Raw genomic sequence first — 13528 nt, 5'->3', positions numbered from 1 at the left:
GAGAGGGGTGGGAGTGAGGGTGAAAGAGAGACCGTGGGAGATAGGGAGCTGAGTGATGGCGGTTGCAAGTCTCTATGGTTCACCACACAAGAATGTGGCTCACGGTCAGATTGAAGAGACTGTGAGTTTGAGGATTTAAACAAAACTGGAAGGTTCGCCTAGCTTTGGCTAGAAAGGGGATTCTCTAAGGTAACCCTAACTGTAAAAGCCAGTTCAGGGATTAGAATTTATCCAGTTGGGCAAGAAAAAGGAAGCTAATAATTACTTTGAACTCGTTGCGGTGGAAGAAGTGTCCGCTTAAGGGGTAGAATGAAATATAGCTGTGGAGGAATATTTTCAGTCATGTTAAAGCATTAACAATGGAATTTTTCTGGACTTTCTACGAAATAGTATTTGGTCAATGTTGCTTTTGGTTTGTTATGGTAAAAGTTTTAAAACTCGAAATCTTGTCACGCAATTCCTTTAAGTTGGACACTGGGAATTCAAATTTCTTTCTAAAAGTTAATCAGTCTCTAAGGGAATTGCAACATGCACTTGCTGGGAAACGGTGATGGGGACGATGAGCATCCTCACTCTATTAGCTATTCCTTATGCCTGAGCCTTGACAGCAAGTGTTGACAGGCTACATGAATGCAGGCATAACAGCCAAAACCAGTGTCATCCCCAGGTCCATACAAGGATAAAATCTGAGAGCCAGGATTGGGCTGATTCTCTCCTCTCTCAACGGGGGTGCTGATTCCAAGAGTAGCACCCCTGCTGACGTCCAGTCTAAGCTCAGCTAACTCAGCGCACATTTTCCTCATAGCTCAGCTCTTCAAGTGTTAACCCGCTGAACTGTAACCAGTGGCAAGATTAAACCATCATAATGCAAAGAAGCATCAGCAACTCACTACTACAAACCTGCACCTTCCCACTCTTATCATTTTGGGGCTGAATTCCACTGTTTTTAATTTTCTACACTGTAGTGCGTTTCTGCACAATGGTGAATCTAAAAATGAGAGTGACCGCCCCCTGGTGGCTCAGCTGACCTCAGGAAGGTCTCGGGTAAAATTTTCTCTGCAACGATTTTGCTAATCTCACTAGGTGCAGCAGTCGTAGCCTCTACCATTGATTTTAGCCAATAATCAATGAAGGGGGCATGGGGGGGGTGCATGAAAGAAGATGAAACTGGCCAGGATTCTCGTTTTCATAACCCTATTGTCAAGAAAACAAAAATTGTAATATATTTCTTCTGTTAATGACCCTGGCATATTTTCTTATGTCCTGGAAGTCAGGCTCTAATTGGATTAAGAGCTAGAGTGACGGTAAGGGTCTAAAGATAACAGTGGTTTTGATACGTTAATGAACCAAGAGGAACTTCAATCAGAGTACCACATAGAGCAAAAACAGGAATAATTTTGAATCGAGTTATTTTAGTTCAAAGGGGGTATATGCAGGTTGTAAAAAGATGTAAGGAAACAAAATAAAAATAGGGTAAGTCAGTGGACGCGTAATCCAGAGACTCAGGCTGATGCTCTGGGTCATGGGTTCAAATCCTACCACAGCAGCTGGTGGAATTTAAATTTAATTAATAAATCTGGAATATAGAGCTGACTAGGACAACAATCATTGATTGGTGTGAAAACCCATTTGGTTCTTAAATGCCCTTCAGGGAAGAAAATCTGCCACCCTTACCTGGTTGCCCTAGCAAGTCACTCAGTTCAAGGGCAATTAGGCATGGGCTACAAATGCTGGCCTTGTCAGCAATGTCCACATCCCATGAAAGAATAAAGAAAACAAAAGGTTTGTTTACCTTATCTAATCCAGGAAATGGAGCCCGACCTTTAGCTTGCAGCTGGTTCTCTAGGTCCTGCATATTTTGTCTAAGGGTTGATTGAACACAGCTGCATGCAGCTTCAGGGAATAACTGGGACAGATCATACAACTGGCTGTAAAAACAAGAGAAAAACTGACATGTACAGAACACGCAGAGTGCAATATTAACATTTCTCAATACCTTGCTTCCTCTTTAAACATCCTCACCAGTTTTGTACAACTCTTTCAGCTGCAGGCTGGCATCCGATTCCACATTGCTTGGGGCTCTACAATAACTTTTATTACTCACTTATGGGATGTGAGCTAGGCAAGCATTTACTGCACATCCCTACATGTGCTTGAGAAAGTGGTGGTAAGCTGCCTTCTTGAACCGCCACAGTCCACGTGGTGTCCTTTACACAAACAGCATGGTTTGTTACAAACATGGTTAATTACCCCCCGCCCATCATCTGTCTACTCTCGATCATCAGTAAAGTGATGGAGAGGGTCATCAACAGTGCTATAAGCAGCACTTGCCGCTGCAGCCAATTGGGGTGTAGGTACACCCACAATGCTGTTAGGGAGGGAATTCCAGGATTTTGACTCGGCGACAGTGAAGGAACAGCAATATATTTCCAAGTCAGGATGGAGAGTGGCTGGAGGAGAACTTCCAGCTGGTGATGTTTCCTGCATCGGCCGCCCTTGTCCTTCAACATGGCAGCAGCGGTGGGTTTGGAAGGTGCTGTCTAAGGAGCCTTGGTGAATTTCTGCAGTGCATCTTGTAGATGGTACGTACTGCTGCCACTGTGCGTCAGTGGTGGAGGGAGTGAATGCTTGTGGATGGGGTGTCAATCAATCAAAATGGGGTGTCAATGCTTTGTCCAGGATGGTGTCAGGCTTCTTGAGTGTTATTGGAGCAGCACTGATCCAGGCAAGTGGAGAGTACTCATTACAATCCTGACTTGTGCCTTGTCGATGGTGGACAGGCTTTGGGGAGTCAGGCAGTGAGGAGGATTCCTAGCCTCTGACTTGTTCTTGTAGTCACAGTATTTATATGGCTAGTCCAGTTCAATTTATGGTCAATGGTAACCTCCAGGATGTTGATAGTGGGCGATTCAGCGATGGTAATGCCATTAAATGTCAAGGGGCAATGGTTAGATTTTCCCTTGTTGTAAATTGCCTGGTACTTGTGTGGCGGGAATGTTACTTGCCACTTGTCAGTCCAAGTCTGGATATTGTCCAGGTCTTGCTGCATTTGAACATGGACTGTTTCAGTATCTGAGGAGTCATGAATGGTGAGAGACGTTGTGCAATCATCAGCGAACATCCCCACTTCTGACCTTATGATGGAAGGAAGGTCATTAATGAAGCAGCTGAAGATGGTTGGACTGAGGACACTACCCTGAGGAACTCCTGCAGTAATGTCCTGGAACTGAGATGACTGACCTACAACAACCACAACCATCTTCCTTTGTGCTAGGCATGACTCTAACCAGCAGAGTGTTTTCCCCCTGATTCCCATTGACTGCAGTTTTGCTCGGGCTCCTTGATGCCACACTCGGTCAAATGCTGCCTTGATGTCGGGGCAGTCACTCTCACCTCACCTCTGCTGTTCAGCTCTTTTGTCCATGCTTCAACCAAGGCTGCAATGAGGTCAGGAGCTGAGTGACCCTGGCAGAACCCAAATTGAGCATCAGTGAGCAGGTTATTGCTAAAGCAAGTGCTGCTTGATAGCACTTTTGATGACCCTCTCCATCACTTTACTGACGATCGAGAGTAGACATATGGGGTGGGATTTGGGGTAATTGGCTATGTTTGATTTGTCCTGCTGTTTGTGTGCAGAACATACCTGGGCAAGTTTCCACACAGCTGGATAAATGCCAGTGTTGTAGCTGTATTGGAACAGCTTGGCTAGGGGCGTGGCAAGTTCTGGAGCACAAGTCTTCAGTACTATTGCCAGAATATTGTCAGGGCCTTTGCAGTATCCAGTGCCTTCAGCTGTTTCTTGATATCCCATGGAGTGAATCGAATTGGCTGAAGGCTGGCATCTGTGATGCTGGGGACCTCTGGAGGGGGCAGGGATCGAACATCCACTCAGCACTTCTGGCTATAGACTGTTGCAACTGCTTCAGCTTTAAGTTTTGCACTGATGTGTTGGGCTCCCCCATCACTGAGGATGGGGACATTTGTGGAGCCTCCTCCTCCAGTGAGTTGTTTCATTGCCCACCACCGTTCACGACTGAGTGTGACAGGACTACAGAGCTTGGATTTGACCCATTGGTTGTGGGATCGCTTAGCTCTGTCTATTGCGTGCTACTTTCACAGTCTGTCACACAAATAATCCTGAGTTGTAGTTTCATCAGGTTGACACCTCATTTTTAGGTATGCCTGGTGCTGCTCCTGGCATGCCCTCCTGCACTCTTCACTGAGCCAAAGCTGAACCCCTGGCTTGGTGGTAATGGTAGACTGGGGGATATGCCAGGCCATGAGGTTACAGATTGTGGTTGAGTACAATTCTGCTGCTGATGGCCCACAGTGCCTCATGGATGCCCAGTCTTCAGTTGATAGATCTGTTCAAAGCCTATCCCATTTAGCACAATGGCAGTGCCACACAATTCGATAGAAGACGGGACTTCATTTCCACAAAGACTGTTCGGTGGTCACTCCGGCCAACGCTGTCATGGACAGGTGCATCTGCGGCATGCAGATTGGTGAGGATGAGGTCAAGTATGTTTTTTCCTCTTGTTGGTTCCCTCACTACTTGCTGCAGACCCAGTCTAGCAGCTATGTCCTTTAGGACTGGACCAGCTCAGTCAGTAGTTGTACTTCCGAGTCACTCTTGGTGATGGACATTGAAGTCCCCCACCAAGAGTACACCCTCAGTGCTTCCTGCAAGTGGTGTCCAATATGGAGGAATACAGACTCATCAGCTGAGGAGAGGGGGGTGGTACATGGTAACCAACAGGAAGTTTCTTTGCCCACATTTGACCCTTTATGGGATCCAGAGTCGATGTTGAGGTCTCCCAGGGCAACTGTTGGTGGGACAGGACATAACCAGGGATGGTGATGGTGATATCCGGGACATGATCTGTAAGGTATGATTCCGAGAGGATGACTCTGTCAGGCTGTTGCTTGACTAGTCTGTGTGACAGCTCTCCCAATTTTGGCAAAGCTCACAGATGTGAATAAGGAGGACTTTGCAGGGTCGACATGGCTGAGTTTGTCATTGTCATTTCCGGTGCCTAAGTTGATGCAGAGTGGTCCATCTAGAGTAGGCTTTGTAGCGGTTTATACAGCTGAGTGGCTTGGCTATTTCAGAGGGCAGTTAAGGGTCAATCACATGACTGTAGATCTGGAGTCACATGTAGGCCAGGCAAGGGTGGTAAAATTCCTTCCCTAAAGGACATTAGAGAACCAGATGGTTTTTATGACAATCGACAATGGTTTCATAGTCATCATTAGACTTTTAATTCCTGATTTTTATTGAATTCAAATTCCACCGATTCGAACTTGGGCCCCCAGAGCATTATCCTGGGTCTCTGGTTTACTAATCCAGTGACAATACCACTACACTATCATCTCCCCCTGATTCACCCAATCTGTCTAAGCTCTGGTTCAACTAGTAGAACTCTTACCTCTGAGTCAGAAGGTTATGGGTTCAAAACGCAATCCAGAGACTTGAGCACAACAATGTAAGCTGGCAGTACTGAGGGACTGCTGCACTGTTGGAAGTGCTGTCTTTCAGATAAAATGTTAATCTGAAGCCCCAACCACACTCTCATATGGACGTAAAAGATCCAGGGCACTATTATGAAGACAAGAGCAGCTATCCCTGGTGTCTGAGCAATATGTACGCCTCAACCAACATTACTAAAACAGATTCTCTGCTCATTACTGTGTGGGGGATATTGCTGTGCACAAATTGGCTGGTGCATTTCCTACATTACAACACTTCAAGAATACTTCATTGGCAGTAAAGCACTTTGGGATGCTGTGAAATTGGGAAGGTGCTATACAATTGCAAGTTTTTCTTTCATTCTTTCCTTGTCATTATTCAAATGCAGTGACTATTCAGCCTTATGGGGCATCACTTGCTGAACCAATTGCTCTCCTCATTTTCAGCTGCATGATTGCTTGATAGCGATCAGAAGCAGGAATCCAAGGGGCACGCAGATCATCTCTCACTTTGGTAACATCAGGACAGCTGAAAGATTCTAACCTGGAAGTTACAATTCACTGACTGTTGAAACCAGGTTTCTCTTTTGAAGCATTTGAGATTTTGAGCAACTTTTCTCCCTCCTTCAACAATAAAATAACATTGCCCAAGTGGGAAGCAATCAGAGAGCAAAAAAGAAAGAAAGAATAGCATTTGCAGTGTGCTTTTCATGACCACCAGACATCTCAAAGCAGTTTACAGCCAATTTTTGAAGTGTAGCCATTGTTGTAATGTAGGAAATGTGGCAGTCAATTTGCCTATAGCACCAGCCCACAAACAGCAATGTGACAATGACTAGATAACCTGTTTCTGTGATGTTGATTGAGGGATAAATATTGGTCAGGACACCAGTGATAAATCCTCTCCCTGTTCCTCTTTGATATAGTGCCATCGAACCTTTTATGTCCACCTCAGAGGGCAGAAGGATCTCAGTTTAACGTCTGCCAAAAGGCAGCACCTCCAACAGTGTGGCACTCCTTCAGTACTGGAGTGTCAGTTTTGACATTTGTGATTATCATTTGGCTATTTGACCTCTAATTCATGTTCACATGGATCCTAAAACTTAAAAATTTCAAACCACACCCAATAATGTCAAAAAGGAATAGAAAATTCTTTGTAAATTTAAAGTTTTCTAACATGCTATTTATACCTAAATATCTCAGCATGCGTCTAAGAACATTTAAAAGGTAACTACAATGCTCTTAAAACTGTCTCATACTTACGGTACCATCCTATCAATTGTCTTCAGTTCTGCTGGTTGCTTGGTTGCCAAGTCCCCAACATATTCCCAGAGGAAACCAAACAGTTTCTGCCAACAGACAGGACATATGCAGTTAAGAGATCAAGAGAGATGGTAGGGAGGGAGATCTTGGTGCTATCAGCATACATATATCAAAACTAACCTTGTGCCTACAGATATTATCATTAAGGGGCAGCATAAAGATGTGGAAGGGAAAAGGACTCTGACGGACTGAGTGAATGGGGCAAGTCTTCACAGACATGGCTGCTGGCCCACCGAGGAACTTCAAAACAGCAACAGAACATCAATAAAATGAATCACATGCCTCACCAGAATTACTGAGGAATGCATCATTCAGATGCTCATGTGGCACATGAACACTGTGCAAGTCTGCTGGCCCAAACAGCCTTTTACAGTGCTATAAAAAGTATGCAAACTACAAAAATATGCAAGAATACAGTGGCACCCATGAAGGATGATAAATGTGATTATTTTATTTAATGGGACCATAGAAATTTACAACATAAGGACACTATTCACATCTGGTGCCAGTTCTTAGGCCAATCGATGCAAGACTAAATCCCACAGTTCCACTCTCTCCTCATTACTCAATTGATCTTTCTCTGCTTCAAATTCTTATCCAATTTTCTCTTAAAAGAGATACTAAAGTCTGTGCTTCAACCATTCCTTATAAAGGATTTCCATGGTCCAACTGCTCTTTCTTAGAGATGCCTCCCAATTCCTCTTATTCTGCAGTGAGTAACTCAACTCCCGATTCTCCAAAGCTATCCACCATCAATCGACAAGGTACAAGTCAGGAATACTTCCAACTTGCCTGGACGAGTACAGCTCCAACAACAGAAACTCACCACTATCCTGGTCAAAGCATTCCACTAGACTGTCACCACATCCACCATCTTAAACACTCACTCTCTCCAACAATGACACAGCACCAGCAGTGTATACCATCCCTAAAATGCACTGCAACAACTCGCCAAGGCTTCTTCAACAGTACCTGCCAAAACCATCTGCAAGAATAAGGGCAGCAGAAGCATGGGAAAACCACCACCTGCAAGTTCCCCTTCAAGTCACACAGCATTCTGAATTGGAACTATATTGCTGTTCTTTCATCAATGCTGGGTCAAGATCCTGGAACTGCTTCATTAACAGCACAGTGGGAGTAGCTTCACCACATGGACTGCAGCAATTCAAGAAGATGGCTCAACAGTACCTTCTAAAATGACAATTAGGGATGGGTAATAAATGCTGACCTTACCAGGAGCACCCACATCTGTGGAAAAGAAAACCCTTTCCTCAAACTCTTTGTGATAGTTTTAAATTGATGATCCCTTGCTGCTGTCTCAGGTGATATTCTTAAGCCCTCTATCAAACCCTTCATAATGTGAAAAACTTCTATTAACTCTTCTCCCAGCCTTCCCTGTTCAAGTTGAAGTAGTCCCAGTGTATCAACTGTCTCCTCATAACCACAGTTAGCCATTTCCAGCATAATCCTGGTATATCTACCCTGCACACACTATGGTTTAATGTCCTTTCTAGAATGGGACACCAAAACCTGCACACAGTGCTCTAAATGTGGCCTAATGATTTCTGCAAATTATTACTTTGTTAATCCTTTACTCTTAGGTGCGTAGGTACTTATAAAACCCAGAATGTCACTGGCTTCTTTTGTGGTCTTATCCACCTACATGCTCTTTCAGGGAATTGTGTGTTTGAACCTGTCGGTCACTCTGTTCACACCTTTCAGTGTTTCCCTATAAAATATGCACTCATCGTACATCACTCTTTTCCACATTAGAAGTGCTTCTGCTGCCTGCCTACATTTTCCATTAATCAGCCTATTTCTTCCGGAAATCCTGAAAAACCCTCCTTGCTGCTGGTCAATTTTTGCATCATCAACATATTTCAGGATTGTACGCCGTCTAGTAAATATAATGAACCATACTGGAGCCGGTACAGACCCATGGGGCACACCATGGACAATGAATAATTAGTAGGTAGATAATTAATTCTTGCCGTTAGCTACTTATGGCAGAGCTGTAAACCCTCTTATACATGCAATTTAGGGAACTTGCTGCATGGAAAAAGCAGCCATAGAGTACACAGCACAGACATCGCACTCCAAAAATAATTCACTGTATGAAGCACTTGAAACTTTGCTGACAGATGCGACAAAGCTAAAGCAAGCAGAGAATGATTTGAATCGTACAGGAAGAGGAACTGAAAGGGCAGTTTTACAGCATATCATGCATATTTCACAACCCTCCCTTGGAACTAATCACAGGTTCAGCATAGTCATGAGTTCATGTGTAGCACAGCACAGCTTAGCAATGACAGTATTAGTGTACAAGTATTTAAATAAGACTTACTCTGCTGTTTTAATGGAGCTTTAAAGTGTTTACTTTAACAACCTCTGTTGAAATAGTAATTTTATACGAAGGTTCGTTGTACAATACCTTTGTTTGTCAATGGTTTTGTGAACATATGGATATTAAGCAACAGAGAATGGGTAATAAATGTGGCTTATTGGCATTTACAAGAACAAATATAGATTTTTTCTTTTAAGAAAGTAAGTGTGGCATTCAGCCAGTTTTACATAGTGCTTTATAGAACGCCAGTAGTCTGATTCTGATGGTTAATAGAGGTTAGAAACAAAACGACAATTATATATTGGATTCTTTATGGTATAAAGAACTCACCTCTAACTTGGTTTTGTTTCCTGCAGCAAGACTTGGGTGGTTACACTTCTGAATGCGCTCCACTATTAGGCACTGTTTCTCTGTTACCTGTCCCATTAGCAGGGCCTTCAGATCAGCATACGACTCAGGGACTGTGAAAATAAAACTATCTGAATGAGATTGGGCAGGTCTCACTGCAAGTCTGGCCTATAGAGAGGGTGCAATAAAGGTTCCCTAGATTGCTAAAATAAAAGCAAGATACTGCGGATGCTGGAAATCTGAAACAAAATCAAAAATACCTGGAAAAACTGGAGGAACAGCACCTCTTCTTCCGACTAGGCACTTTACAGCCTTCTGGACTTAATATTGAGTTCAACAACTTTATATCATGAACTCTCTCCTCCGTCTTCACCCCCGTTCCGATCCCCACTTTTCCAATAACTTATAATTTTTTATATATTTTTTTTATACATATTTTTCTTTTCCTACCTATTTCCATTATTTTTAAATGTATTTCCATCCATTGTTTATCTCTACCTTTTAGCCTATTTCGATCCCTTCCCCCCCACTCCACCCCCACTAGGGCTATCTGTCACTTGCTCGTCCTGCTTTCTGCCCTTAATGTCATCATTAGCACATTCCTTAGCTAATATCACGACCATCAATATCCCTTTGTCCTCAACCACCGAATTAGGCAGTGAATTCCATGTGACTCTTCCTCTTCCCCAAAAAAGGGCCTCTCACTAGTAAAAGCCCATGACTTACCAGGAAAAGTGAAAGGCAGCTCAGTCTTGGCTGCTTCCATCATAGCTTTCCTTGCCTCTTCACTTGGTGCATTCTCCTTTTGCGAAGTGGCTTTGGCTGTTTCCTTATCACCTGCACCCTCATCCTTCTCACTTTCGGCATCGGAGTCCAGATCCGAATGGCTATCATCTTCTAGATCTGAATGACTGTCTTCATCATTTTCTCCGCTTTGATTCTCTTCCTCATTTTCATCCTCATCACTGCCTTCACCATTTTCTTCTTCATTTTCACTACCCAGATGCTCCTCTTCCTCCTCCAGCTCCTCTAGCTTTCCTTCCTTTTAATAAAACAAAATTTAGCAGCTCAGACTTTTTTGGGGGGCTGCACATTGGAAAACAAACATACACCATGGAAAACATCTCAACAACAAAGCAGTTTTCATTGAATTACATGATTAAGGGGGATTAAGCTGGTTAGCCCAGTTGGTTAGATGGCTAGCACGTGGTTCAGAATTCCTGTTCCAGCTGAGGTAAACTTGGAACATGCCTCCTTGCCCTGCTCCTGAGTGGAAAGCAATGGTAAACCACCACTGACAAAAAACTGCCAAGCAAATGGCTCAGAATGAAGCTTCAGTAGACAATCAGCCAAGGACCTACTTTCAGGCAGAGAACACATGTCATGATTAAGGCACAAAAAATTTTATATCCATGATATTATATTACCAAGGCTCCATAGACAGCATCTTCCAAACCCACGACTGCTACCATCTAGAAGGACAAGGGCAGAAGGTATATGGGAGCACCACCATCTGGAAGTTCCCCTCCAAGCCACACACCACCCTAACTTGGAAATATATCACTGTTTCTTCATTGTCACTGGGTCAAAATCCTGGAACTCCCTCCCTAACAGCACTGTGGGTGTACCTATACCTCATGGGCTGCAGCGGTTCACCACCATGTTCTTAAGGGCAATTAGGGATGGGTAATATATGCAGGCCTAGCCAACGACGCCTGCATCCCATGAGTGAATGAAAAAAAAATTCATATATTATATTATTTTATATCTAGCATACAGTATCCTAGGCTTTATTCATAGGGGCATAGAATACAAGAGCAAGGAGATTATGTTGAACTTGTATAAGACACTAGTTAGACCTCAGCTGGAGTAGTGTGTCTAGTTCTGGGCACCTTTAGGAAGGAAGTGAAGAGATTGGACAGAGAGCAGGGGAGGTTTACAAAAATGGTTCCAAGGATGAGAAACTTCAATTATGAAATAAGATTGGAGAAGTTGGGACTCCTTTCCCTGGAGAAAAGAAGGATGAGAGGATATTCAATAGAGATATTCAAAATCACGAGGGGTCTGGACAGAGTAGATAGGGGGAAACTGTTCCTACTCATTAAAAGGATAGAGAATGAGACAGCACAAATTTAAAGTATTTGGCAAAAGAAGCAGAAGCGATATGAGAAAAAACTTTTTCACACAGCAAGTGGGTAGGGTGTGGAATGCACTGCCTGAGAGTGTGGTGGAGGCAGGTTCAATCGGGGCATTCAAGAGGGAATTAGATGATTACTTGAAAAGAAACAATGTGCAGGGTTACGGGAAGAAGGCAGGGGAATGGCACTAGGTGAAATGCTCATTCGGAGAACTGGTGCACACACGACAGGCCGAATGGCCTCCTATAACAATTGTGATTCTGTGTTTGTGATATTTCATTACTCAGTTATCCAGAAAGGTTGAAATTAAAGGCTGAAAATGGCTCATCCCTGAGTACATCAGCTCTCACAGTATGGCAGATGACTGCACACTGAATATTCCCAATGTTATCTCCTCCAATACCTAGCATGGTGGCATACTCTGGATATTCATAATTCTTTCCTGAGGTATGGTTCTACAAGTGCTTCACCATCCAGTATGTTGCCTAAAATGGCCATTATTCATGTGTAGATGTTTACAAGCTATTAAACCAGGCATGGCATCATAGCCAAGCCTACTCCTGACGGGCAGAGTTTAATTCAATAGCTGGATCACACTGTTGATTCAAATGATGTTAACATGCTGAAGTTAACATCATTTACTGATAGAATGCAACAAGACCTCTGGATCGCTCCTAGTTGTCTAAGAATATGGTTGCATTAAGTGGGACGTATTAAGGTTGTATTAGGTATGACATAGCAAAACTGAGTGTGTAAGTGAGTAAGAAACTGAACTTGGGTAACTGCAATAAGAATTATTTTTATAGCTGTCTGTCAAAAATTAATGCCTGTCATCTCAGCCCCCACACTCCAGACATTCCTCCGCAAATCCCTACACTTCTCTGCCTCCCTTTCCTTTATTAAATCCTGCCTCTTTGATCCAGCTTTTTGGTCAGCTCTGCTAATGTCTCCTGAATGACTCAAACTCTGGTTTTATTGATTATGCCTCTGTGAAGCGTCTTTGCGAAGTTTTGCCACATTAATGCTGCTGTTGAGATTATGCTGCAAAACATCAGCAACAAAGAGTTAATGGAATCCCAGTCTGCTACTTTAACAAAGTAACCCAAAACAATTAATACCTTTTAAAAGAGCAAACAAAAGAATTTCAAAGGAACACACTAAAGTATTCATCACTAATATCACACAGTGATCACAAGCCAATAAACTCCCTTCTCGTAGCATGGTGGTAAACACTCTCTGACAATGTTCCCTGCAAAATTTTGCTGTTGTGCAGTGCCAGTTTTGTCACTGGCTGATACCTTTAAATTCCTTTACATGGCCACACATGTGCAATATTTAACTCAGAACAAGGGCCTTCCAGGTTGCTGTGCAGCTCTCTATCCAGCCAAGGGAAGTGCTTCGATTTTACCAGTTCTTGAGCCTCACCTTGTAAACGAGGCAAGGCTTGTCAATCTTGTCCAGGATGAAACCATCATGCAAGTCATCTGCAGACATGTGCTTCGGTCTGTTGCTGCCTTTCTCTTCAAACTCTCCACGCATCCGACGCACTCTCTCCGCCTGAAAGTCAGAGTCAAAACACATAATTAACACCCAGTGTTTGTTCGTGAAACCATGAAGTTAAACAAAAGTACAATTCAAACTGCATTAGTTTTTTTACTAAATGCACTCCATGTCCTAAAGTTGGCCATTATAAATTAGGTCCCTAATCTGTATTAGGTCAGCTGCTATCAGCTGGATCAGCAGAGTGAATGATGTGATGTCATAACAATGCTCAACTGGGGAAGTGAAAAAAGAGTAAAAAAAGTACCTAGAATTCCTGCTTCTGCTTGTTGTCTGATCACTGTGCTGGAAGTGTACCCATGTCAAGGTCAGGCTTGATACCAACACCCATCCAGGACTATCCACC

General features: G+C 43.3%; 1 protein-coding gene across 2 annotated transcripts in view; it reads right to left on the bottom strand.

Annotated features, from left to right (window-relative positions):
* The window catches only part of nop14 (NOP14 nucleolar protein homolog (yeast)), a 50521-nt gene that overhangs the window by 13211 nt on the left and 23782 nt on the right, over window positions 1-13528 (bottom strand). For both annotated transcript variants that reach the window (XM_078560840.1, XM_078560848.1), the window contains exons 8-12: window positions 13048-13179; window positions 10211-10526; window positions 9467-9597; window positions 6733-6818; window positions 1793-1928 (exon numbers count right to left, since the gene is read on the bottom strand). In XM_078560840.1, coding sequence (XP_078416966.1) covers window positions 1793-1928; window positions 6733-6818; window positions 9467-9597; window positions 10211-10526; window positions 13048-13179 — 801 coding nt within the window. The remainder of the gene's footprint in view (window positions 1-1792; window positions 1929-6732; window positions 6819-9466; window positions 9598-10210; window positions 10527-13047; window positions 13180-13528) is intronic.

Source organism: Cetorhinus maximus, chromosome 2, assembly GCF_964194155.1.
Source record: "Cetorhinus maximus chromosome 2, sCetMax3.hap1.1, whole genome shotgun sequence".
In the NCBI taxonomy this organism is placed as follows: Eukaryota; Metazoa; Chordata; class Chondrichthyes; order Lamniformes; family Cetorhinidae; genus Cetorhinus; species Cetorhinus maximus.
Note: the sequence above shows the minus strand (reverse complement) of the source record. Positions and strands in the feature narration are given on the sequence as shown.